We start from the raw sequence: 25,482 nt of genomic DNA, 5'->3' as shown, positions 1-25,482 counted from the left end.
ACTTTGCAGTTGTTTTCGTCTCAACCATTGTTTTGAAATTCCCGCAATTTCTTCTCCCCCCTCCTATGAGTGTCAATGACAACCAATCAGACCCTTTTATCCATCGCCTGGTCTGACGTCGAACTACCTTTGCGTTTCTCGCGTTTTAAACCTATAATTGCGTAAATATTAACAAAAATTAAGTTAATTATTATCAATTAAAGTACCATGAAGAGGAAACAATCGAAAAAGACTGAGGATTTAAATGAGGAATCGGTAGAAAGTTCAGGAACAGAGGTTAGTGTTAAGCCTTGGTCAAAATATGCGGGTTTTTAAAATTTTGTGGGGAACACGTGGTGGGTTGAATATAATTGAGTTTGTGGCGATTTTCGTGATAAAGTGGTTTAATTGGGAATTTGGTTAATGCCATTTGAGAAATTAACTTTGGCATTGGGGGATTTGTGTTTGATAAATGTTCACAGGGCTCCGAACCAGAGAATATTGATGAAAATCCTGCAGAACGTCATCAAGGTGTAAAACGTTCTCGGAAAAAACCGAAATTAAACTCGAGAAAATTATATAAACAACCAACAGCCGAAGAATTAAACAATTTAAATGAAGCAGAAACTCTCTTCCATTCCAGTTTATTTAAATTACAGGTTTATAATTAAACTAATTAACTTGTTTTAATCAAACACACCGGATCCTAATTTGTTTAATGTTTTAGACAACTGAACTTTTGAAAGAAGTTAAACTTAAACCGAAATGGAAATCGCACTTTAATAAATGGCTTTTAAACTTTAAAGACGCGCTCGCAAATATCCCACAATCAGAAACGTTTCAGATAAATGATGTCAAATGGAGTTCAGATTTAGAAACACATGTACCATTAAGATTAGGGGAGAATCATTTAGAATTTAATGGCGTTTTTAAATTTGTTCCGCCAACCAATGTTGAAGTTGGCGTATCATACCAATTGGAAACTTCTTTGGGGCCAAACGTAAAGGTTGACGTAATCCTAGAAGTCCCTAAGGAATGTTGGCAGCATGGCGACTCTTTAAACCACCGTTATCTTCTTAAACGGGCGCAATATCTAACTTACATAGCAGGATATTTGAAAAATAATGAGTTAATTGAGGAAATGAGCTACAATTACATTGATGGTGATGAAAACAGACCAACTTTGTGTCTAAAACCAAATGGAAAAGCTGGAAAACATTTCCACGCGCAACTAATTCCCGTTCCCGCGTCCGCGTGTTTCAAGCTTAATCGTTTTATACCCCAACGTAATAATATAAGACCATCATGGTTTTATGGCAAAACAGATGACGATATTCCCGGTAAAATTATATTGATTCATCATTAATTCAGATTAGTTTCTTGATTAAGATAAATGTTATAGAAACATCGCCAACTCCGCATTATAACCTAAGTATCCTAAAAGATCTGACTCTTCAAGAACTGACGGAACATTTTAAAAATGATTTTGAAGATTCTGACGGAATTCGCGATGGAATTTTGTTACTTAAAGTTTGGTTGCATCAAAGAAACCTCTCGATTGTAAATTTTAATTTTAAGTCATCCCATATATAATTTCATAGTTAATTTTGAATAATTATTTGCATTGCAGAGCTTTAACAATTTTGCCTTGATGCTTTTGATTTCGTATTTGATTAAAAATCGAAAGATATTTAAACTTATGAGCAGTTATCAAGTACTTAGAAGTGTACTTGTCGCTTTGTGTATGTTACACGCATTAGCGCGATTAACATAGTGTACTTAAATGAAACTTGTTATACAGCTCAGTCAAAATGGAATGAAGAAGGCCTTTTATTTAACGAAGAAGAAAATAATGACGCGAATTGTCCAACTTTGAAAGATTTTCACGACGCTTTCGAAGTTGTTTTCATTGATCCAACGGGTTATTACAATCTTTGCGGAAATATGAGTGAAGGAAATTACTTGAATGTAAGCGAAAAGGTTACCTCTCGCGTCTAGGAAAACTATAAAAGATTTAAAACAAATTTTTCAGCTTAAACACGAAGCTAATTTATCAACGCGTCTCTTGAATTCTAACTCGACAAATAGTTTTGACGCTTTATTTATGACTCCAGTTCCCTTTCACGTGAAATTTGACACTTTAATTCAGTTAGTACTTTGTTAAATTAAGGTTTGAAGTTTGTATAATAACTTAAGGATCATTTAAATTTAATAGTATTAAAGATAAACACGATTGGAAAAAGGTTATAAGCGATCAGCAGCTTAAAAAGGAATTACTTAACTACTCCGGTAGTTCTAAACCAACAGTATCTGTTAAAATATATGATATTCTAAAGCGCGGACTTGGACAAAGGGCTCTTTTAATCACTCCTAAACCTCCCGATGCCGTTAAGGTATTTTTAACGGTAGTTTAATCAGAAGTGAGATGAGACTAGAAGTGAAGGGCTCTAGCATTGGTAATAGATCCTGGCATTAGTGAACAAATTTGAGGATTTTACGCCGCTTCAATGGCGCCTACGCTAGAGAGAGAAAAATTGGTCGAGTTCCAAAAACATTTCCTACCCCCTTCCCCTCAACCTAAAGCGGCGAAACACGGACGCGGGTGCTTGAATCTAGTTCAGCCGTCTACCACCGCGAGCGTCTCACGTTTTGGAGGGGAAATTCTGAAACCGCCACTAGAGGGCCAACCGTTGGTGTGTTATCAAGAATATTCACTTTCGCCTAGTGAACAATTTGGTTAGCTCAGTACTTCTAGTCTCATCTCACTTCTGGTTTAATTAAAGTTAGTTCGCGCTTTTTAATTATTCCACTTTTTCAAACAGTGGAAAATCAATGAAAAAGCTCCAAATTGCAACTCGACTGTTACTTTTGGAGTTTTATTGAATCAGGAATATTCAAATGGTATTTTAGAAAAAGGCCCTCAAGCCAATACCGCGGAAGCTTCGGAATTTCGAACATTTTGGGGGGATAAAGCCGATTTGAGACGCTTCCAAGATGGAACCATTTGCGAAGCCGTTTTATGGCCAGCCGATTGTCTGGCGGCTCAACGCGGAGTTACCGAACAAATTGTGAAATATTTATTACAAAGGTGCCACCTCGAAATTTTATCACCATTATGTTTTTATTTCACAATCATCTTTTAATATATAATATATAATTATAAATCATTAGGTTTTTGAAAGTAACAACGATAAAATTCACAAACTCCCAGTTGGATTCTTTGCTTTCTGTAGCTAATATTCGTTTACCTAAAGAAATGCAGGCGTACGGAACCGGGGAGGAAGCTTCCTTAGCTGTTATAAGAAGTTTCGATTCCTTATCCAAACAGTTAAGGAAGTTGGATAGTCTTCCATTACCCATCAGCGGAATTCAAGGAATTTCCCCCGTTTTTAGATACGCGGAGGTAATTAAAAGTAGAAATATTACCCCAAGTACTTTAATATTAAATATTATCTTTCGTTTGTTGTAGGTTTTTCCATCATTGCCAACAAATTTTAGGTCAAATTTAACGCAAAATCGTTGCGCGTTAGTCAATAAAGATAATTCAAAGTGTCCCCCTTTTGTCGCCTGCAATGATGTAATAATTCAAATGGAAAACAGCGGTAAATGGCCGGAAGATCTGGATGCTTTACTGCGCGTCAAGGCGGCGTTTTACGTCAAATTGGCGGAATTACTTTCAGGCCAATATTATTTAACTACAAACGTCTATCCAACGCACGTTGATGTTGTTAAGGTACGTTTTTAAAACCGATATTTATTTAATTTAATCTAGTTTGTTTATAATATTATAAATTTTGTTTTTAGGACGGATTCGTCTTTAGATTGGTTATCGCTTGCCGCAAAGAAATCAACTTAATGCGTCAATACAAAACTCCGGATGGAATGATTAAAAATAGAGTTACCGAGGAATCTTTAGAATTGGAATACAAAACCGAATCTTTACCTCAATTAACGAGCGCTCTTCACGGGTAAGATACTTTCAAACCTCTTTAAAGGGAGGGTGAAGTAGAAAATCAAGTGATTTTTATCGATTTTTCTACCAATTATAAGACCAGTCTGCATAGTGAAACATTCAGGAAATACCAATTCCGAATGATTTTAAAATTCAAATTAGGTTCAGATTTTAAGGACAATTTTAAACAAGGACTGCCGACCAATCGCGTAACGCCCTGCCTTTTTGTTAACAAAATTCTCGTGGCACGCTCCATGTCTCACGCCATGATTGTCACGTCGCGCGCCTAATTTTATCAAATCTAGTGATAAATTTCATTCAACGCGGAACGTGCCATGAGAATTTTGTTAATAAAAAGGCAGGGCGTTACGCGATTGGTCGGCAGTCCTTCTTTAAAATTATCCTTAAAATCTGAACCTAAATTGAATTTTAAAATCATTCGGAAACTGTATTTCCTTAATGTTTCACTATGCAGACTGGTCTTATAATTAGTAGAAGAATCGATAAAAAATCACTTGATTTTCAACTTCACCCTCCCTTTAAGACAAGTTAGTTTGTAATTGAAATTAAAACCCCATTATAGATTACAACAGCAATATCCTTTATTTTCTTCCGTCTCACGTTTGGCTAAAAGATGGATCGCGTCGCAGTTACTTAGTTATCAGTTCCCGGAAGTTGTTGTTGAATTATTAGTCGCGCATTTATTTTTAGATTCGTCTCCTTTCATTCCACCCAGGTACGAAAGGTCGAAAGTTCGTTTTAATTTAACTTAAACTATAATTACGAAGTAACTAAATATCGGATTTAGTTCAACATTGACGGGATTTATAAGATTCTTATCGTTGTTGGCGAAATTCGATTGGAAAACTAATGTTTTGATATTGAACTTGAATGATAAGTTTAGTAGTAAGTAATTTTGTGTTTAGTTCAATCAATGTCTTGGAAGGAACTAAATTAATCAAAATTTCCCCCCAAAAGAGGATGATTTATCGGAAATCCTAACGTGGTTCACCACAAATCGAACCACGTTGCCTCCCATGTGTATCGTCACTCCTTATGAGAGACACAAGTCAATATGGAGTACCAAAATGCCCCAAGGACCAGTTCTTCATAGAACTACTCTATTGGCTAAGGCGGCCTTTGATCAATTAAGCTCGCAAATAAATAGTCCAGACAACAATGATTATAAAGTAAATATCAGAAGGGGATAATAGAAGAAGGATGCCACTCTGTATCCTCTTAATGCAGCTTTAGTTATGTAACGTCATTCTTCCCAGGCGAGGTACCCTTTTAGTTTGCTTTCCTGCTCATCAAACTAAGTTCAAATGGACATCGCACCGTAAGGTGAATTCTATAATTGTTTGGCATTAAATCCCCAGCAATCATCCCACAAACCTTGATTGTCTTGACGTGGGACAAAATGCACAAGCGCATGCGTCTTGCTAAATATTTAAACGCTAATAGAGTAATGATGAGGGAACTATTTATCGTGTATGTGATTCGGTTTAGTAACCTTGCTCTAAATGTTCCGATGTTGGGAAGAATGACGTTACACTTACCCCGCTTTGTGGTGGTACACTTCTCCCGAAGAGAAGTATTATATACTTCTGTAAATATTTATTTAGTTATTAAATTACTATTATTGAAGTTTCATTTTTGTTTTAGTTGATTTTCAGGCCTTCATTGGACGTTTATGACGTCATAATTCACCTAAACGCGGATCAAAACCCCAAATTATGTTATTCAGTTAACCCTGTTGTGGGTTGTAAACCTCCGAGTTGCGAAAACTATCTTCGATCCGGAGATGAAGTGCTGCCAGTTGTTAATTTCGACACAGTTGCCTTGTACATCAGAGATTTAAAGGTAAGCCTAATAATTTTGTAAACCTTTTTAGGCCTAATTTGTAAATAATTTTATTTTAGGCAATGTATGATCAATTCGCCATATTTTTCCACGATAATTTTGGCGGGAATTATATCGGCGTTATTTGGAAACCTAAAGCTTTCGAAGCGCGACCTTTCAAGGTCATGAGTGCCAATGGCCGAAAACCAAATTCAGGAAGTATGGAAGGTTTGACAACCATGTTGCCCGATGTAGAGGCTATTTTAGAGGACTTTGCCCTCTTAGGAACCGGACTTGTAAAATGTATCAAAACCAAGTCCGAAAAATGGGCTGTATAAATAAAGTGTTTTCGAAAAATGTTTCCTTGTTAATTTTGTTTTCAATTTGGCGCCATATTACGTCAGAAGCGTACGGAGCATGCGCGAACCCTTTTCCCACGCCCTGTACCCTCTCCCCCTATCCGGAAGCGTTTTTACCCCCCCTATAGTCTGCCGTCCTTCCCTCCATTTCTCCAACGTGAGCTTTGAAGCCGAAAAGTTGTAAACAACCTCTGACGTCACTAGAAAAAAAAATTGCGCCCTCCGATCCAAAGTGCCGCAGTCCGGGAACCTTGAGGAGGTGTTGTTGTTTTCAGACAAATGATTATCCGATATTTTCGAGAAATGAATAAAGATTCGTTCGATAGACACAGAACGAGGTTCGACTGGTCAGTTTCGAAATAAGATCGTTTTTTAAGACGTTAAACCCCCGGCCGAGGGTTATTATCACGAACTCGTTGGGGTAAACAATTTTGTTTTTGTGAGAATTTTCTAGAGAAGGGGCATATTTTCAGCCCTCCCCGATAGTATTGTGTCCCTCCCTAGCCGATGGGGGAAGAAAACTTCTCACCCCGTTTTCTTCAATGGAACGAATCCAGCTTGTGGCGGTAGCTTCCTCGACCAATGGGAACGCGGTGGTATTTACACTCATCGTTGCGCGTTGTAATGATTGATTCTGTTGTTGTGTTTCGTAGGCCTAATTGATATCCGACGAATAATTAAGCCCCTTGTCTTCGTTGTAAAGTGAAATTTAAGCCTCGGTCCTCGTTCTAACCACCGTAATAGTAAGAAAAAGCCGAAAATCTGATCTACGGTGAACTCTTAATAGTGTCAATCCGCGAGTGCTTCATTCTAATTTGCATCCGTTCGAGACCTAAGCCTTGGCTCTCGTAACAAACAAGACCAAATAACACGCGATACAAAACCATTTACCCATTACGGAATAAAACGTTTGTTTTTACTACTCTAAATTATCTTGTGCCACGTATCTGATTAAAATCGAACTATTAACCTAAACTAATTAACCTTGTTCGTGTTGAACTGTCATAATAACGAAAATAACGTGCCAGCTTTGAAACACTGGATTATATCTACACTCCGTACTGTGGAATTATGTAAGCTTAATCTACATTATCAAAGAAACGTTCGACAAGTCTTTTGTGTAAATACGAATGGACTTAAAAACAATAGTTTAATGGAATATGAACCTTGTCCCGGCATATTAAACGCTTTCCCAACTGGCGCAGCTTGGAAATGCTGGTAAGTCTCAAACACTCATTGCACTCATTGTTTAATGTGTTACGTATTATTTTTATTTACCAAATTTTCGGTTAATGTTATTCTAAATACGCGTTTTAAATGGTGATATTAGAACATAGATCGTGTACCTTTCCAAAGAGTGATTCATTTCTAATGACCGCGAAAGAGTTTTGTTTTCAAAATGTAGCACGCAAACAAGGTGATAAAACAGAGAGATAAGAATTTTTTTTTTTTGTCACATTTCTGAACTTTCTCTGAAGATAATTATTTCTTAATAGTACAATGTATCTATATGTGGTAGCCGTTACCGTGAAAAACGTTCCTAGTTTTTTGTTTGAATCCTTATAGATATTTTACTACGCATTTGTAATCAGTTTGACCCGCGGTTTAGTGTCTCTTTGCATTTTACAAAAGTTTATATCTCGCGATCTTAACATTCTTTCGCAGGGCAATTTTGATTTTGAAGCGACTGCTTCCCAGAATCTATGATCTTGGCTAATCTTGGAGGTTTGCCAGCTCTGTACCTTAAAATTTGCTCCCTTTTTGTCTCAAATTCTTTTTTTAACGGTTAAAATATTGAGACGGGATTTTTTTGTTGACGGTGAATAATTAAGTCTGGCTGAATGATGGCCTCAGTTTGGGGCCGGAAGAAGAAGACAACCTGGAAATGTTTCTTTCTTCTTTGGTTGTCTCTTCTCGCCTCTAGCAGACCCGTCTCCGCCACTGGTGAAGAAGAAAGAGGTACGCTCCATTCCTTTAGTCTAAAAACAGATTTCGTGATCTAGCAGGGTCACTACTAACACATCGGAGTTAGGTAATTCGTAAATGGGTCGCCTAAATTAGAAAACAGCTAGCTCAAAATTTCGTCAACTTTATTTCTGACGCATTTGTCAAAAAGTACCCCCCCCCCCAAGGAATTGCAATCGAGGTCAACTTCGGTTTCCACGTGTCATTACAAGTTCTTCCGTTGACAAGTTCGGGAATTGTAATGTATTCGTTGGCACTTGGCTTTCGAGGTTGATTCCTTAGAATATTGTTGCTAGTAGCCCTGTTGATCGGTAGATCCTTCCTGGAGCAGTGTTTGGCGCTTTTGTTTACTCTGGTGTTTACTCTCAAATGAAGCTTGTAGCAACATTGATATTCGAAATACGGTGGATCAATTCTCCAAGCTTGAAAACTGCACCGTGGTGGAAGGATACCTTCGCATAGTTTTAATAGAAAACGCCAAGTCGCAAGACTTTGCTAATCTGTCGTTTCCAAAGTTAACGGAGATCACGGGACATCTGTTGTTGTATCGAGTCTCGGGTCTACTGTCTCTGGCCAATCTTTTTCCCAGACTCGCCGTTATCCGAGGAAACAAACTCTTTCACAACTTCGCTATCGTGGTCTACGAAATGTTTCACATTCAAGAAATTGGCCTCGGAAGTCTGACGGACATACTGAGGGGTTCCCTCTTTATCACTAAAAATCCTAACTTGTGCTACTTGGAAACGATCGATTGGTCCAGGATTCTCAGGGCCGAGGTCGAACACAATGTTATTCGACATAATAAGAACCCCGATACTTGTCCCAACACTTGTCCGAGTCATTGTCCTAAGGATGTCTTGTGTTGGCAAGGAAGTACCAGCGGAGACATTAACTGTCGATTATGTTGGAATAGTAAAACGTGCCAAAAAGGTACGCGCCTTTTTTCACACGAGAATTGTTCCTGGAAGAAGTTTCTAGAAGGCGCAATTGGCCATTCTAAATTGCGTTAATGGTACGAACTCTTTGAGACGTCTTGGCGTGTCTCTAAGAAGTCTTTGAGACACGTGTAAGATGTCCTCGGAGTTTCTCAAATCGTTGTTGGAAACTTTTTCCGGAGTAATTGGAGTGTCTTTTTTCTGGTATGAAATCCAGGGAGGAGTATTCGTATGATTATAAATTGTGTCAAATGTCGTTAGTTTGTCACAACAATTGCTCTCGTAACAACGCTTCGTGTTTTAACGATGATCCTACGCGCTGCTGCAATAAAGAATGTTTAGGAGGATGCTTCGGAACAGGTGGGGCCCATCAATGCAACGCTTGTCTTCACGTAGTTTACGAAAATAGGTGCAGTCAAAGGTGCCCATTTGGCACCTATGAGGTAAGTAAACCGACCTCCGGACCCCAGGGTGTTGGCCAGAACAATGACAGCATCACCCCCGTAACCTTTTAGTTTATGGACCGTCGTTGTTTAATCGAGCAAGAATGTCGGAACCTGAGTTTGTCCGGAGGTAGGAATGATAATTCCCTGGACGGACTCGGCGATGGTTCCGATAACTTTCGAGAAGTAAGCAGGCGCGCTTACTGGAAACCGTTCATGAAGAATAACAATGGGAAATGTGTCGAGGAATGTCCTTCCGATTATACGGAGGATCCCAAAGATCGACACGTTTGTATTCCTTGCACTGAAAAATGTCCGAAAGTTTGCGCAGGGATTATGATAGATAATGTGGGAGATGCCGAAACTTTGAGAGGATGTACTATTATTGACGGATCTTTGCAAATTCAAATCAACGGTGGAGGTAATTTAGCTCGGCTGGGTGTCCAATGAAAATTAGAGCTTAAGTCCATTCCATTTGTAGCCAATATTATCCAGGAATTGGAGAAAAATTTGGAAACAATCGTAGAAATCAAACATTATCTGAAAATATCTCGTTCTTTTCCTTTGATATCCTTGAATTTTCTTAAAAATTTGGAAGTTATTAGAGGGGTCAGGTTGGACCGAAATGAGTAAGCTTCGTGACGTTCATCACTTGGCTGACCAAGTGTCAGACGTTGAAGGTCCTTCCTTTTTTATATTTAAGGTACGCGGTATCTGTTTCGGATAATCAAAACCTACAACATCTATGGGATTTAAAAAGTCGCGGTCGAAATTTCACCATCGAAAAAGGGAAGCTATTCTTTCATTTTAACCCGAAACTTTGTTACCAAGAAATCGAAAAGTTTTATCATAAAGTTTACAAAGTTAATAAAACACTCGATCCAGCTGAGGTTTCTCCTTTGTCCAACGGAGATAAAATTGCTTGTGAGTTGTCGGTCCATTTTTGTTTTGGCTTCCCATCATCATCATCTTCGCCTCTTCTTTACGTTTATAATTTTATTATAAAGGCGACGTGGCCACGATTAATTTAGAAATCAACCAGATAGGACCCAATAACGCCGTCTTCGCTTGGGATAATTTTCTAAACAGTATGCCCGACAAACGCTCTCTTTTGGGTTACGTTCTTCATATAAAAGAAGCGTAAGTCCTATAAAAATTGACGTTGACGCGAGTACTCGCGTCTAAATGTAACTTTTTTATCAATCAGTCCTTTCAAAAACGTCTCGATATTGGACGGACGCGACGCGTGTGGCACTGACGTGTAAGTCTCGACGCAAACTGTCCTTTCCTTAACCCGTTTGTCGCTAACGAAGACTTGGGGGGGATTTTAGGTGGCGAATTATCGACACAGTTTCTACCAGTAGTAGCCTCGGTCAGCCCGGTACATCGTTAGACAATCCTGGTAGAGGAAATTCTCGACAGCCCCGATTCCCTCAGATAGTTCAACTGGTACCCAGTTTGAAACCGTTTACGCAATACGCCGTTTTCGTCAGAACTTATACGGTTGATACGGAGAACAGAGGAGCTAGAAGCACCATAGTTTACTTTACAACGGCCAGTGATAGTAAGTTTTGAGTCAAACGGGAGCGTAGTTCATTGAAGGAACTGAACCGTATCGTTCGCGTAGCTCCATCACCTCCCACCGAAGTTAAAGCTTTCGTAAAAGAACCCGATAAAATTATGGTGGCTTGGAAACCGCCCAAAACACCGAGAGGAGAAGTGGCCTATTATATAATTACGGGAATCGAATTAAAAGATTCTCAAGAATATCTTAATCAACGCGATTTTTGTATCGATTGTACGTACCTTCATTTTTGTCTCGAGTCTTCGTTTAAAGGTCAAGATTGGTTTTATTTTTAAATGTTAGCGCGTCATCCTTCGACGTTTAAGAAGCAATTTGAATTCGAGGAACCAAAACCGACAAGTATTTCGACAAAAGCAACTTCGAAAAGCGATCAAACTCCGTCCAAAGATTGCTGCGCTTGTACCGTCACAAATCCTCTTTTAGAAAAGGAAGAAGCGCTAACTAATATGGTTAATAGAGTCGAGGATTTTCTGCACAATAATATTTACATCAAAAAGTGAGTATTCTTTGCTCTTTACTTTCAAGTAAATCGGTAAATCGCGTCAAGTACTTCCCGGGAAACATCTCTTTCTTTCTTTCTTTCTTCGCTCGCAGTCCTAACGCGCACGCGTACCAACTTGATGATATGGGCACCGTTATCGACGCGAATACTAACAACAGGACGCAAACGACGCGTTCCATACCCAATAACCTGACTTACGCGCAGTTAGTACGAACCACCAGTACGACGGCTTCTTATTCGACGGAAGAAACGCGTTTCTCGAATACTTCCCCATCCGTTTCCACTACGATGGAAACGACGACCGAAGCCGCGAATTCTTCCGACGATAACGCGTCGCAGTTAAGAAAATTCACGAAAATTGTTATGGTCGAAGAGATGGATAATGAAAGACGGCAAGGAGTCAAAGAAATTGTTGATTTGTACCATTTCACTAGGTACTCCATTTCGGTTAGTTTTCAATTATAAATTTTGCCACCCCCCCCCCTCCCTTGGAAATTAAGTGAAAATTGGTCTAATTTCGCCTACAGATTCGAGCTTGTCAAAATAGATCAAAGGTTCCCGAAATAACCGCTCACGATCCTTGTAGTACAGAAACCATTGTTTACACCAGAACGTTACCTCTTGGTAATTATTTTTCCTGTTTGTTTAATTTTGAGGGTTTTAAGAGTACAAACAAACAAACAAACAAATACCATCGCGTTTTGTTTTAATTGTTAATATTAGCGGGGGCCGATACGATTCTGGACAGCTCGGTAGTGGCTAAAAGGGAAAACGCGTCAGACGGCAGTATTTTTGTTAAATGGGACGAACCACTTACTCCTAATGGTTTAATTGTCACCTACCATTTGGAATACACTAGTGTCGAAGATAAGGTTCGTCTACAACTTGAGTTGACGCCTTTCTTCACCTATTTTAATGTACTTTTCTTAAAAAATAGTCGAACGTTCACGTTCAATGCGTCTCTCAGTTGAAATACTCCGAAATGCGCGGCGCCGTTTTAAAAGCGGACGCTGGCAAATATAAATTACGCGTCCGAGCTACTTCGCTTTACGGCGAAGGCAATTGGACCAGTCCTATTGACTTTGAAATTCTAAAAGCGGAAGGTACTGACCCAACCGTTCTTTGAGCGCTCTTGAGTTAGCGTCTCTCGCTCCGGACAATAATAACATTGTTCTTTTAAACAGAGGGTTCCAAAACGGAACTTATTATTGGGATGGTTGTCCTGAGTTTAATATTGTTATTCGTTTCCTTACTCTTTGGTTACTACATTTACAAGAAAAAGTAGGTTGACAACATTCGAGAGAAAACTTCCAGAATGTAAGTAAACACGTTTTTCGTCGTCCTCCTTGCCCCGGTTTTTGCAGGAAGAAGCGTAGTATCGCGGATGGAATTCTATACGCTTCCGTTAATCCCGAGTACATGAGTGCGGGATTAGTTTACGAAGCCGACGAATGGGAAGTACCCAGAGAGAAGATTACCAAAATTCGCGAGTTGGGTCAAGGGTCATTTGGAATGGTATATGAAGGAAGGGCCATTGATATGATTCCCGGACAACCTGATCTTCTTTGCGCGATTAAGGTAAGATTCATTTATTTTTTCATTCGGGATCTGCGGGAATAATTGGGGGAAAACGGAATCAACTTAATTACTTCCCGAATAGACTGTCAACGAATCGGCTTCTCTAAGGGAACAAATCGAATTCTTGCAAGAAGCGTCAGTCATGAAGTAAGTTGAGATTATTTTTTTTTTGTCTTTTGTCGATACTTGGGGGTTGTTGATTTGTAAATTGATTTCGTGGGATAACAGGGCTTTCAATTGTCACCACGTGGTGAAATTATTGGGGGTCGTTTCAAAAGGAAGTCCTACTCTGGTAATTATGGAGTTGATGGCCAATGGGGACTTAAAAAGCTACTTAAGGTCACACCGTCCCGATGAAGCGGTACGTTTATAATCCTTTACCAATAAGGGGGGGGGAGGGAAGGGTTTAGTTCTCTCTTGAAATGGTTTGGTCGATTGTATTTGAAGGAAAACGTCGGTCGTCCCCCTCCGACTTTGAAACAAATCTTTCAAATGGCCATCGAAATTGCCGACGGGATGGCGTATCTCGCGGCCAAAAAGTTCGTTCACAGAGACTTGGCGGCTAGAAATTGTATGGTGGATGCCAATTTGACGGTCAAAATTGGGGATTTTGGAATGACCAGGGATATCTACGAAACGGATTACTATCGAAAGGGTGGCAAGGGATTACTACCAGTCAGATGGATGGCCCCCGAATCCTTGAAAGACGGCGTCTTCACTAACCAATCGGACGTCTGGTCTTACGGCGTCGTTCTTTGGGAAATGGCCACTTTATCATCTCAGCCTTATCAGGGACTTTCCAACGAACAAGTTCTGAAGTACGTCATCAGTGGAAATATTATGGAAATGCCCGAAAACTGTCCCAGGAAACTGTAAGTACTCGTACCCCGTCCTTTCCTTTCTCTAGTTGTCAATTAGCCTTATTCCTGATCAGCGCCATCTACCCATAGCGGTGACTTTGAGAACTACTGTAAGCGGCAAGCCAATCAGATGTCGCTAAAATCTGGTGACGTCATTTTTGGTAAGACCCGAGAGTGCCAGTCAGTGACGTCACCAGATTTTAGCGACATCTGATTGGCTTGCCGCTTACAGTAGTTCTCAAAGTCGCCGCTATGGGTAGGTGGCGCTGATCAGGAATAAGGCTAATTGCCCCGTCAACTCGCGATGATTTTTAGATACACCATGATGAAACTGTGCTGGGAAAAGAACCCCAAAGCTCGTCCTACCTTCATGGAAATGATCGAATTTGTTTTGACCGACATTGATCATGACGAATTCAAGAAGAAATCATTTTACCACGAGTTTAAGGCGCAAGCGGGTTCACCCGATAACCAAGAAGAAGACGATGTTGAAGCGGCCACACCAGTTACCCCCTTAAAATCGAGTTTACCCAGCGCGACATCGGCGCGATGCCGGAACGCGGCTGCCATCCTGTCTCGAAACAGTCGGGAATCTCTTTGCGCGGACCGCGAAAACGCCACACGTTTCTTTTCTAGTTTGCAAAACCCTTTGAGACGGGTCAGTAGTAACTCTACCTCCTCCGGGGGAGGAGCGGGCGACGAACGAGGGGGCGCTTTAACGGGGGGAACGGACGCTGTTAGGAACGGTGGCGGCGGAGTTTGCCTGAATTGCGGTATCAGGACTTGCGACGGCGCTTGCGAAACGGCCCTTCCCATGAGTTCCGCCAACGCTATGTTGTTGGAAGAGGGAAACGGACCCGCCATTAGAATTATGGCTACCAATAACGGCGCTTCCGACGGAAGTAAAGGAAGTAAAGTCAGTAATTTATCAAACGGCAGCCTTCAAAATGGACACGCCCATTTTGCTTCGGGAAGAACTACAACTTGTTGATCGGTTCCCCATCCATAATTCCCTCATTTCCCTACCTCCCTAATTCTACTTTTAAAACTACTAAAGGTAAAGTATATACAACCAATCTTATCAACGGAACAAAAAGGCTGAAAATGAAATTTGTTTCGTAAGAAAAACAAAACAAACAAAAAATCTCATCGACTTCTTCCATTTTTTCTTCTAAATATTTTGGTTTTCATTCTCCTTTTTGTTTTTTTTTTTTTTTTGAATTTTCGTTCTTCCCTCCCCCATGTTAAGAAATACTTTTGTAAATAGTTAAAAAGTTCTTTCTACCTACGGAACATTATTTACTAAACTGAAGAAGAATCAGGCAGCAACTTTCTTCGTCTCTAGAGAGCTTTTTTGCGTTACATTTTATTTACTTTTTTTGTTTTCATCATATTTTTCATAACGGGTACGTAAACTCGCAATATATTCACATACACATACACTCACATACATACAGAAACGTTGTTAGTCATTGTTTGTAAATATATAAACAAACGCAAAAACAATGGCCCTTCCCTTTGCCCCGCCCCCCTTTTTACATATATAATAACACTAAGATCGTGTGTCAAATGGGAAAGGAAAAACGAGTCGTTTTCATTCTAATTGCCATGATAAAACCATTGAGTTGAGAAAATTACAACTAGAGTGGCCTTTGCGTTAACCTGCCTATTGGGGAAACGGGGGACAACTTTTAAAGCAATGGGACGGACGGACAGGCACCAAGTTTATCAAACGATGGTGTCGCCATCTCGAAGACACTTTGAATTTCCGCCTTTTACATGTATTCTTGAAATTAGTCAAATTTCCCGCCTTTTCTTTTAGTTCCCTTCTTTGCACCACGATGGCGCTACAAGCGCGTGATAAGAGTTCATTTCGGTCTACATCCTTGCGGATGAAAGGCCACTCTAGTGGTAATTTTCTCAACTCAATGATAAAAACCCTTCCTAGGCCTTGGCGCTGATGTACCATCGCGATTTATCATGTTTTAGAGATAAATTGACTTGTTTTCTACCCCGTTCTTGACCTTTCTTTTGGATTTAATGACGTCACCATTAGCGTTAATGTCTCTTACATATCGCTCGACTATAAGAAATAAAAACGTGTATAATATACCCTATAATAAGAAACAAAATGATAAATGATAATGGCTGCTATTATAAGCTTATACAAATACGAAGATAAAAATGATCCTTAGATGATAATGATTGGTACCGGATATTTACTTTTGTAAATATATTTAAATCCGAGTTTTTGATGAATGAAATGGTGGAGTCGCTTTAAAGTTAATTTGTCTAATTAATTTAGCTTCGTATCATCATTTTTTTTCCTACTAAATTCAGTCTTAATGCTAATTAACGCAAATTCATTACAAGGAAATAAATTATGGAATGGAAATTTCTAGATTATTCTTTTTGAATTTGAAAGGAGGCAGGCGCGTATATTACGTCATCATTACGCGTAGGCGTTTAGCTTCCCTCTGGAAATTACATACCCGTAGATAATTTCAAATAAACAAACAAACAGCGTAGCTATTTTAAAATAATTTAAATCTCCGCAGTTAAAACGTAAAAAGGCACAAATTATTTTACCTACATCATTCTGCTAAATTATACATTATTATTAATTTTATTATTATCACGTTATTATACGAATAATCCAATCTCTAAGATCTAACGCATTCCAGTCTGTGATAGTATTTTCTTTTTTTATTATTATTATTGTAGAAAAGTAATTTTATTTTTATGTTTTTTTTTTTGTTTTTTTTTTTTAATAGTTGAGTAACAAAATATGGCAGAAATTCAGTGGATTTTTTTTAATTTGGTTTTGTTTTTTGTCAAATTGAAAAACAAAACAAATATTTGTCAATGCGTTGGAGTGATTATTGGATTTTTCTAATCGTGAATATATAATGAATTGTGGCAAGGTTGTTGTAAATGAAAAATTAGTCCATTGTTCGAAGTATTTTCTTTTCTTTTTTTTTTTGGTATTTTTGCAGTCATTGGTGCGATATGAAATTATATATAGTCTTTGAATTAACGCAATTAAGAATTGCTGCTGTTTTTTTTTTTATTAGATATTAGTAATTGAGTGTCCAAAATTATAATATTAAAAGTGATATAGCTATAATTATTTGGTTAATTACTTCGAACAATGGACTTCTATTGAGACATGTATAAACAAAACTAAATCGTTTTAAAATTGGTAGTCGTCGTGTAACAATAAGAAAACAAAAAAATATCTTTCAATAATATGATATTATAAAGAATAGTAGAAAAATTTGTCCGATCCCCCGTTTCCCTATAATATACATTTTGAAACAACAAACATACAATACAACAAAAGTCACGCTGTTTTTATACCGTTGGTACTTAAATAAGGGATGCAAAATTAAGAAAAAAAAAATTAACATCCATTATATATATATATATATAAACAAACAAACAAACAAACACGCTTTATTAAATGCAATGAAAAAATATCGAATAACTAGTTGATATATAATTTTTTTTTTTTTTGTAAACAAGTGGATGGTAAAAATTATTATTCATCAACTTTATACTATAGCTTCGGTATTTGTAGCTAGCTATCTATATACATACATATTAGTCGCATTCTTAAAAGGGGAGAAACTTTTTTAAGAGTGCAACTGTAAATTTTACGTTGTTACGTGGTTGTGAATAATTATTTCTTAATTATCAATTAATTTGTTTGATACCAACTTCCCTTCCCCTGCCCCGATTTCCTCGCAACTAAGTGACCCCCCCCCCCCTGGTTTATAGTGATTTAGAAAAAATACCGAACTGAGCTGAACTGAGTGAACTGATTCCCCCCAATTACGAAATACTGACGAAACTAGTCATATATTTTATTTAAATTTGGATATATATATATATATTTTTTTTTTCGTAAACATTCGACCAAAAAAACCAAAATAAAAAAGTCCAAAGCTTTGTTGACCTTTAACCTATTGATTTTGATTGACCAAGTTAGGAAAGTTACGTTTTCTCTTAAGCCTTTAGGTTCTATTTTTTCATCAAAGTTCAAAGTTGAACGATCAATATCTGAATTCGAGATTATAAATCCAATAATTTTTTTTTTTTTGTTGTTTAACTAAACTTAATTAATTTCGGAACTTATTGGGGTTTTATTGCAGTTGTCAACAATAACAAAAATGACGTTTTTTCTAGTATCGTCGCGTCCCCCCCCCCTTCCCCCTCCGTAAAAGAAAATGGTTTAAAAATTTGGTGCTGATACGTGTGTAATGAAAAGTGTAATGCGTTTGTGTGACGAACTATTTAACGATTTAAATTTAATCTTCAATTAAAACGTTGAAAATGAATTATTTTCAAATATCGTGAAGAAAAACAACAAAAACACCATCTGATTAATTAATAATGAATTAGTCATATTTTACTTAATTTATCTTTATTCCAAAAAAACAAATCAGTCGATTATTGTAATTTTGTTTCATCTCCCTCCCCACCACCCCAATTTTTTTACATTTCATCGCCCCTCCCCCCTCCCAAATTGTTTTTTTTTTCCTGCGTGTTTGTGAGATAACGACATTTTTAAACCTGTATATACATTAAGTAATATTATACTAAAAACAAATACTGGACTTTTAAAGTTCTGTAAATTCATACAAGTGCCAATATGACAGTAAAACTTTATTTAACTTGTACAATATTGAATTATTTTTACAATCGCCTCAAATGAATTGTAAAAACTGTATTTTTATTTTGTCGTTTATGTTTCGGTAGAATTTGATTTGACTTAGAAGTTTCTTGGCTTCGTTTACGTCACTTTTTTCAAATGCAACCGAAACTTGATTATACAATTTTTCTAATTCGTCTTCATTATTTCTCCTCATTGTTTTTAGGTCTTGTCCAGAAGCTTCCGATAAAATTTCATTAATTTCCATCACTTTTGCTAAAAATCCCAGCTCCATTTCGCTGGTGCCTTCTTCCAAGGGATTTCCTAGTAATTCTAACATGTATAAACCTCGGAGCATACGATCGGAAAGTGTGTCGTAAGCTTTATTCATTAGAGAAGATAATACTTCAGAATGTTGACGATCTCTCTAAAAGTTAAAGTTAAGTTGTATGATTTTAATTTTTTTTTTTTTTAATCATTTTTACCTCCGATTTTTGTACAGTTTTATCGGGGTGTAATTGTGATTGGGCCTTTCTAAGTCTTTGAACTAGCGATTTTTTATCAAAATCAAATTTAGTATCTTCCTCTAAGAGTTCAAAGTAGTTTAAACGCGAGAGTAATTTATCATCAATAATACTATCACATTGAGGGCATGTAAGTTCTAGTTTATGGAACTTAAAACCACATTTCCAACAAGTTAGATTGGGTAAAATGTCATTTAAATTATCTTTGATTATTTTCTCGGACATTAACCTAACTAAAATATAGTTTCCACCGAAATTTGCATTAGCTCGCACCCTCGACTGTTTTGGAAATTCTATATGAATCTCATTTTGACATTTAAAAGCGCCAATCGAAGACAGTTTAGAAGAACTTCGGACATAATTAATTCCAAATTTAAAAGTATTTAAACTTTTACGTAAATAATTTAAATTCATTTTAAGTTTTTCGGGCTGGAAATTGAAACCAGCATGGGAGGAAACCTCAAATCAAAAATTGTCTGCTTGTTCAAATGTAAACAAAACAAAGCCTATCTTATCTCGTCCAAAAAAACTTGAGGTCTATTAATAACTAATGATAAGTGACTAAAGGTGGAATTCATAAACGTTGGACGCAACGCAATTTAGTACAGGCAAAGGCAGGGCGTCGTGCGCAAACTTCCGCCTTTTGCGCACGACGCCCTGCCTTTGCCTGTACTAAATTGCGTTGCGTCCGACGTTTATGAATTCCACCTTAAATGGTTTATTTTAAAAATTACTTATGATCAGCCCATCAATTTCAGGTCAGCTCAGCTGTAGGCTGTAGCAGACAATAATAGCAGACGTCGGTTCGCGATTTTTTTGAGGAATTTGCGTTTTTATGAAAAATATTGATTAAAACTAGTGTAATTAACAAAAATGTTTTATAATGATAGCGGAAGACATAAATTTAGTTACGTATATAGCTGTGATTTGAATATAAATCTTAAGATTAAAGTGTAAGTATGAATTGCGAAATATGAAGCCAAGGCTTAAGAAACTTCAAATTAATCGAAATTAATTTTCGTTAATTAATGGTTATATTAGGGGTACTTTGGAGGGAAAAAGAAAATGTCCAACTTATAAAGAACTACTAAATGATCCATTGCTTAAGTTTTCGGGCCTTTACGAAGGAGGGTGTTCAGATTTATATGTAACATGTGAAATATTCAGTGATGGGAAACGATTGGGGCTTCCTGTTCAAACATCTTACAAACCATTTACGACGAGATGGAAGTAAGTGAAATGATATTATTAGGCGCTAGAAATACGGGTTAATATTAAACTTAAAAAAAAAACCTCAGTTGGAACGAATGGCTGACGTTGCCTTTAAAAATAAGTGACTTACCGCGAGATGCCATGTTAGCCTTTACAATTTGGGATGTGTACGGGCCTAGAAAAGCTCTGCCTGTTGGGGGAAGTACAGTTTCCGTGTTCGGGAAGTACGGGTAAGCTTACTAGGGTTAGTAGGTTGTAGTTCCAAAGAGCTGACATTGCACAATTTCGGGGAACAGAGCTTTGAGGCAAGGAATGCATGATTTATGTTTATGGCCAAATGTCCAAGCTGATGGTGGTGGCGGTGGTATAAAACCATCCTCAACACCCGGAAAAATTGATAGTCATAAGGAACAGATCGTTCGTCTTTCCAAACTGACGAAAAAGCATCGAAATGGAAGAATAATTAAAGTTGATTGGCTAGATCGACTTACATTTAGAGAAATTGAAATGATACATGAAAAAGAAAAGAGAAATTCCGATTTTATGTATCTTATGATTGAATATCCCTCTATTGTTTATGAGGGATTGGAATACACTGTCATGTACTTTGAGAAGGTATTTGAGTCAATTTCACTGAGGAGCGCGCGTTTTGAAATCTAAAGAATCTCCATTGAAATAGGACGCGGAAGAAATATGTAGGCGTCATCAACAACCAGACATAGTTATAGTTCCTGATCCAGAAATTGCTATGGAGAATTTAGTCGAAAGCAAACATCACAAACTAGTCAGAAGCGTCAGAAGTGGTTTGAGCGATCGCGACTTGAAGCCAAATACTCAAGCCAGAGATCAGCTTAATGTAAATTCCTTCTCGCGTCACACAAAGTATAGGAAAATAGGCATACAAATGTTTCTCTTCTACAGAGAATCGTTAATTATCCTCCAACGAAAGTCTTAACATCCGAAGAACAAGATTTAGTTTGGAAATTTCGTTTTTATTTAACGTCCCAAAAGAAAGCTTTAACAAAGTTCCTTAAATGCGTCAATTGGAATGTTCCTGGTGAAGCCAAGCAAGCTCTTGAGCTTCTGGGAAGCTGGCAAGCTATGGACGTTGAGGACGCGTTGGAATTACTTTCCCCCGCATTTTCGCATCCCTCAGTTCGACGTTACGCCGTCACCAGACTGCAACAAGCCCCTGACGAAGACTTGTTATTGTATCTGCTTCAATTGGTTCAAGCTTTAAAATACGAGCGATTTGAAGAGATTTATGACGGATTGGAACACCGTAAGGATTCCAGTATTTCAAACGCGTCTGCGGAATCTTTCGCCAGCCATGATAAAGATAAAAACGAAGGTTTCTCTGATGGTTCCGAGCTCAGGAGAGACTCTAATATCTTTGAGGATCAAAATTTACGCGATTTAGAATCTGTTAGTAGTTAAATTAATGAAGTTGATGTTAGTCAACTATAAAATAGTTTCTTTATAGTGTGACTTAGCTACATTTTTAATCAATCGAGCTTGCGCCAATGATACACTGGCGAATTTTTTTTATTGGTTAGTTTAATTTTAACCAGAAGTGAGATGAGACTAGAAGTGAAGGGCTCTAGCATTGATAGTAGATCCTGGCACTAGTGAACAAATTTGAGGATTTTACGCCGCTTCAATCGCGCCTACGCTAGAGAGAAAAAAATTGGTCGAGTTCCAAAAACATTTCTTACCCCCTTCCCCTCAACCTAAAGCGGCGAAACACGGACGCGGGTGCTTGAATCTAGTTCGGCCGTCTACCACCACGAGCGTCTCACGTTTTGGACGGGGAAATTGTTATGTTATCAAGAATATTCACTTTCGCCCAGTGAAGAATTTGGTTAGCTCAGTACTTCTGGTCTCATCTCACTTCTGTTTTAACGAATTGAAATGTTAATTATATTAAATATGTTCGATGGAATTCAGGTATTTGTTAGTGGAATGTGAGGATCAAGAAAATACTAAAGATGGAAGTTTGTCGCGAGAAACTCAAATGTATACGACTGTTATGAAAAGATTCAGTCAATCTTTAAGCAAAGTATTGTGAATTTATTATATTTAATTCTGTAATATTTAACGTATATTATTTAAGGGAGGAAAGGACTTAAGGTTACGACGTTCCCAATTGGCAAGACAACAGAATTTTGTTGATAAACTTGTACTTTTAATGAGAACTGTCGCGAAAGAAAATGGAAACAGAAGAAAGAAGGTAAGAACTTGAGATATATCTTTCCGAATTTGGGAGTTAAGTTGGCGAGTCTTTAACCATTTTCTTTTAAAAGATTGAGCGTTTAAAAGCCTTACTATTGGATCCAGACACGCATAAAATAAATTTCACAAACTTTGAGCCATTACCTTTACCACTTCATCCCGAAGTTAAAGTAAAGGGAATTATTCCCGAGAAAGCCACTCTCTTTAAGAGTGCTTTAATGCCAGGGAAATTAACCTTTTTAAGCGTTGATGGCTCGGAATACGTCGCTATATTCAAACACGGAGATGATTTAAGACAAGATCAACTCGTTTTACAAACAATAACACTTATGGATAAGGTAAACTAAAGATACAACAAGTTTTTTGACCATTCTTTTGAAAGTTTTAAGCGTTGCCTACGTTTTAAGTAACGTTTTTCTTTGGTTGTTTAGCTGCTGAGACGAGAAAACTTAGATTTGAAACTGACTCCTTATCGAGTTCTGGCAACGAGTAGCAAACACGGTTTTGTCCAATGTGTAGAATCGGTAGCTGTAGCTGAAGTTCTCAGCAGCGAAGGCTCCATTCAGAATTATTTTAGGAAACACTCTCCCTTGGAAACAGGCCCTTATGGAATTGAAAATAGTATCATTGATACCTACGTCAAATCTTGCGGTAAATTGAAGTCTTATCGGTTTTATTTAAAGTAATTAACCGAATTAATCTTAATTACAGCCGGTTATTGCGTCATAACCTACTTATTAGGAGTTGGAGATCGGCATTTAGATAACCTATTGTTGACTAGAAGTGGTAAGCACTAATTAAGGAACTCTTGTTGCCTTTACCAACCCCTCTCTTTCAGGGAAACTATTTCACGTTGATTTTGGTTACATTTTGGGAAGTGATCCGAAACCTTTGCCGCCTCCCATGAAACTCAGCAAAGAAATGGTGGAAGCCATGGGCGGAATTAATTCTGATCATTACCAGGAGTTTCGTAAACAGTGTTACACTGCCTTCTTGCACTTGAGACGCAATGCCAATTTGATTCTCAACTTATTCTCCTTGATGGTGGACGCTAACGTCCCCGATATTGCCCTGGAACCTGACAAAACTGTTCGAAAACTACAAGACAAGTTCCGCCTTGATTTAAACGACGAAGAAGCCGTCAGATACATGCAAAATTTGATAGATATCAGCGTCAGTGATGTCATGGCGGCCCTGGTTGAACAGATTCATAAATTTGCTCAAGTAAATATGTACTTTCATTGACACTAAGGGCTTTGCACGCTAAGAAAGGACGCGGAATTATTTGAAAATCCTGTTTTTTTGCAATGCAATAAATATTTATTTAGCTTATAGTTTTATATCTTTCTAAGATTGCTTTAATTTGATTTGAATTAAAAATAACGAAAAATAAATTGTCTTGGTTTTTTTTCTTTCTTTCTAGTATTGGAGAAGATAAGAGAAGTAAGCAAACAAATCAGGCTTGGTTTAAATACAGGTATATCTTTAATTTCTTTTATAATATTCTTTACATTGTAAAATTTAAAAAACGGTTTTGGTCCAACAGTGCTTAATTAATTCTTGTAATTAATTATAATTAATAATCATCTTTGTTTCTAAAATTATTCAAACTAAAGATGGCAAGAATTTGTTTTCAGTTGATGATTGTAAATAAAATAATCAAATATGGAATACAAATTAATTAATTTAACACAGTTAATTATAATTGACTAGATTTAGAAGTACATAAAATATTTTAAATCCCCACTAATCCCTTAAATATCACGGCAGACAGCACCAAAAGACGTAGTTTTAGTTTAACGATACATTGAGGTTTCGGTTTAGGTCCTTGAAAAAGCTCCCAAAACCATGTCCTTTTTCGTTTTTACATCAATGTGCAAGAATAGGTAAAGAAACAACAGGAGCAACGTTTATTTAGAGGAGTAGGAGGAATCAGATCCAAATCCTCATCATCCGGAGTTGAATCCAAATTATAACCGTCTTTTTTTAGTTGAGCGCTAATATCTGATGATTTTCCAATTGGATGAAATTCAAAATCTTCCTCGCTGTTGTCACTCTCCCAGCTAACTAAAGGTTGTTCATCCGCCTTTGTTACTACACATAAACCAGAAGCTTTGTTTGGCACTGGAAGACTGGGGTGGTGTAAAGTTACAAGATGAGTACTATATACTCTATTAAGAGTTTTATATTATTTTACCGATTTCTCGGAATTAGGGAGCATTTTTGAGGTTCTGAACTCTCGTTTTTGACTAATTGGCGAATTTTTTTGGCCTCCTGAATTTGGCGTTCTTTAAAAACGTTTACAAAAGTAATTAGAACTTTGGTTTGGTTTATCTAAGATGGGTTTTAGGTCACCTAGACGCTTTTGCAGTTGTATTGTGGTCATTAACCGCGGACCAGGATGAGGTTTTGAGGTTAAATTTTCGGAATTAGTTTCCGAAAACCCTTCGGAAGACTGATAAAAGGAATTATTATTAAGATAGCGTTATCAATATGTATGTTTTGGGGCTATACTTACGTGTACGTCCTTGCTTACGTTAGGACTTGGCGCGTGCGATATTGACCCTAAACTTAAGCTATCATCTTCGTAATAATCGTGATTTTCTTGATTGGATTTTCTCGTTGAATGAGAATAACATATTTTTACGTTCTGCGGAGAAGCCGATGGATTTAATTCCTGTTTAGAATCACTGTCGATTCCGCTGTCTTCCATTTAAACAACGGTAAAATCGATAATTCGATTTTACAAAGGTTACGGGGTCATGGTTCATTTGTAATTCGCGGGTCACGTATCTCCGCCTTTTATGTAATGGCCGCCTTTTGTTTACATTTTCACACTTTCCTATTGGATGCTGAAACA

At 37.6% G+C, this 25,482-nt stretch overlaps 5 protein-coding genes across 7 annotated transcripts; 3 read left to right on the top strand and 2 right to left on the bottom strand.

The window, feature by feature from the left end:
- The first annotated feature begins 57 nt into the window (after positions 1 to 57).
- On the top strand, positions 58 to 6,132 carry Mat89Ba (nucleolar protein 6 Mat89Ba). Its single transcript, XM_089868479.1, has 17 exons — positions 58 to 276; positions 462 to 638; positions 707 to 1,319; positions 1,382 to 1,539; positions 1,610 to 1,721; positions 1,781 to 1,947; positions 2,012 to 2,127; positions 2,195 to 2,372; positions 2,802 to 3,067; positions 3,151 to 3,382; positions 3,449 to 3,712; positions 3,784 to 3,947; positions 4,515 to 4,667; positions 4,740 to 4,837; positions 4,910 to 5,121; positions 5,597 to 5,794; positions 5,854 to 6,132. Exons 1-17 carry the CDS (start codon positions 208 to 210, stop codon positions 6,109 to 6,111), a joined length of 3,435 nt encoding a protein of 1,144 aa, XP_089724605.1. The 5' UTR covers positions 58 to 207; the 3' UTR covers positions 6,112 to 6,132.
- A 191-nt stretch (positions 6,133 to 6,323) lies between these two features.
- LOC149692682 (insulin receptor-like) lies at positions 6,324 to 18,685 on the top strand. Its single transcript, XM_089868478.1, has 22 exons — positions 6,324 to 7,350; positions 7,798 to 8,091; positions 8,473 to 9,027; positions 9,294 to 9,475; positions 9,548 to 9,896; positions 9,957 to 10,104; positions 10,179 to 10,399; positions 10,483 to 10,615; positions 10,683 to 10,736; positions 10,807 to 11,039; positions 11,103 to 11,273; positions 11,343 to 11,556; positions 11,655 to 12,009; positions 12,090 to 12,186; positions 12,286 to 12,434; positions 12,500 to 12,665; positions 12,747 to 12,843; positions 12,927 to 13,140; positions 13,223 to 13,287; positions 13,369 to 13,501; positions 13,588 to 14,012; positions 14,316 to 18,685. Exons 2-22 carry the CDS (start codon positions 7,974 to 7,976, stop codon positions 14,989 to 14,991), a joined length of 4,755 nt encoding a protein of 1,584 aa, XP_089724604.1. The 5' UTR covers positions 6,324 to 7,350; positions 7,798 to 7,973; the 3' UTR covers positions 14,992 to 18,685.
- On the bottom strand, positions 15,197 to 19,803 carry Hsc20 (iron-sulfur cluster co-chaperone protein HscB-like protein, mitochondrial). The gene is made up of 2 exons (XM_089868533.1): positions 19,140 to 19,803; positions 15,197 to 19,081 (listed from the first exon to the last, which is right to left on the bottom strand). The coding sequence occupies exons 1-2, from the start codon at positions 19,590 to 19,592 to the stop codon at positions 18,710 to 18,712; spliced, it is 825 nt and encodes a 274-aa protein (XP_089724659.1). The 5' UTR covers positions 19,593 to 19,803; the 3' UTR covers positions 15,197 to 18,709.
- Positions 19,804 to 19,858: 55 nt separating this feature from the next.
- Positions 19,859 to 24,312, top strand: Pi3K59F (phosphatidylinositol 3-kinase 59F). Of its 2 annotated transcripts, XM_089868486.1 has the most exons (15): positions 19,859 to 20,131; positions 20,220 to 20,408; positions 20,477 to 20,620; positions 20,687 to 21,005; positions 21,070 to 21,246; positions 21,312 to 21,815; positions 21,874 to 21,941; positions 22,338 to 22,449; positions 22,504 to 22,620; positions 22,694 to 22,960; positions 23,054 to 23,273; positions 23,334 to 23,408; positions 23,461 to 23,846; positions 24,046 to 24,099; positions 24,169 to 24,312. In XM_089868486.1, the coding sequence occupies exons 1-14, from the start codon at positions 20,052 to 20,054 to the stop codon at positions 24,058 to 24,060; spliced, it is 2,673 nt and encodes an 890-aa protein (XP_089724612.1). In that variant the 5' UTR covers positions 19,859 to 20,051; the 3' UTR covers positions 24,061 to 24,099; positions 24,169 to 24,312. The 2 variants fall into 2 exon arrangements, with proteins under 2 accessions (XP_089724612.1, XP_089724611.1); XM_089868485.1 differs by having other exon boundaries at positions 19,860 to 20,131; positions 24,046 to 24,312.
- On the bottom strand, positions 24,085 to 25,482 carry LOC149692679 (uncharacterized). Of its 2 annotated transcripts, none has more exons than XM_089868538.1 (4): positions 25,141 to 25,482; positions 24,978 to 25,077; positions 24,820 to 24,910; positions 24,085 to 24,754 (listed from the first exon to the last, which is right to left on the bottom strand). In XM_089868538.1, exons 1-4 carry the CDS (start codon positions 25,333 to 25,335, stop codon positions 24,487 to 24,489), a joined length of 654 nt encoding a protein of 217 aa, XP_089724664.1. In that variant the 5' UTR covers positions 25,336 to 25,482; the 3' UTR covers positions 24,085 to 24,486. The 2 variants fall into 2 exon arrangements, with proteins under 2 accessions (XP_089724664.1, XP_089724665.1); XM_089868539.1 differs by having other exon boundaries at positions 25,159 to 25,482.

Source organism: Phalangium opilio, unplaced genomic scaffold (assembly GCF_054372755.1).
Source record: "Phalangium opilio isolate 3A_F unplaced genomic scaffold, DU_Popi_V2 ptg000024l_1, whole genome shotgun sequence".
NCBI classification, from domain to species: domain Eukaryota; kingdom Metazoa; phylum Arthropoda; class Arachnida; order Opiliones; family Phalangiidae; genus Phalangium; species Phalangium opilio.
The sequence above is the reverse complement of the archived record's forward strand: the minus strand, read 5'-3'. Positions and strand labels throughout refer to the sequence as shown.

Excerpts from the sequence above, each read along its gene's own strand:
- Mat89Ba (XM_089868479.1), top strand. The coding sequence starts at position 208 with ATGAAGAGGAAACAATCGAAAAAGACTGAGGATTTAAATGAGGAATCG. Across the intron at positions 639-706 it reads CCAGTTTATTTAAATTACAG|ACAACTGAACTTTTGAAAGA; the intron begins GTTTATAATTAA and ends TTAATGTTTTAG. Across the intron at positions 1,540-1,609 it reads ATCAAAGAAACCTCTCGATT|AGCTTTAACAATTTTGCCTT; the intron begins GTAAATTTTAAT and ends TTTGCATTGCAG.
- LOC149692682 (XM_089868478.1), top strand. The coding sequence starts at position 7,974 with ATGATGGCCTCAGTTTGGGGCCGGAAGAAGAAGACAACCTGGAAATGT. Across the intron at positions 11,040-11,102 it reads CTTTACAACGGCCAGTGATA|CTCCATCACCTCCCACCGAA; the intron begins GTAAGTTTTGAG and ends TCGTTCGCGTAG. Across the intron at positions 12,187-12,285 it reads CACCAGAACGTTACCTCTTG|CGGGGGCCGATACGATTCTG; the intron begins GTAATTATTTTT and ends TGTTAATATTAG.
- Hsc20 (XM_089868533.1), bottom strand. The coding sequence starts at position 19,592 with ATGAATTTAAATTATTTACGTAAAAGTTTAAATACTTTTAAATTTGGA. Across the intron at positions 19,082-19,139 it reads AAACTGTACAAAAATCGGAG|AGAGATCGTCAACATTCTGA; the intron begins GTAAAAATGATT and ends TTTAACTTTTAG.
- Pi3K59F (XM_089868486.1), top strand. The coding sequence starts at position 20,052 with ATGTTTTATAATGATAGCGGAAGACATAAATTTAGTTACGTATATAGC. Across the intron at positions 20,621-20,686 it reads TCCGTGTTCGGGAAGTACGG|AGCTTTGAGGCAAGGAATGC; the intron begins GTAAGCTTACTA and ends TTCGGGGAACAG. Across the intron at positions 23,274-23,333 it reads TACCTACGTCAAATCTTGCG|CCGGTTATTGCGTCATAACC; the intron begins GTAAATTGAAGT and ends TCTTAATTACAG.
- LOC149692679 (XM_089868538.1), bottom strand. The coding sequence starts at position 25,335 with ATGGAAGACAGCGGAATCGACAGTGATTCTAAACAGGAATTAAATCCA. Across the intron at positions 25,078-25,140 it reads ACGTAAGCAAGGACGTACAC|TCTTCCGAAGGGTTTTCGGA; the intron begins GTAAGTATAGCC and ends TCCTTTTATCAG. Across the intron at positions 24,911-24,977 it reads ACAACTGCAAAAGCGTCTAG|AACGCCAAATTCAGGAGGCC; the intron begins GTGACCTAAAAC and ends ACGTTTTTAAAG.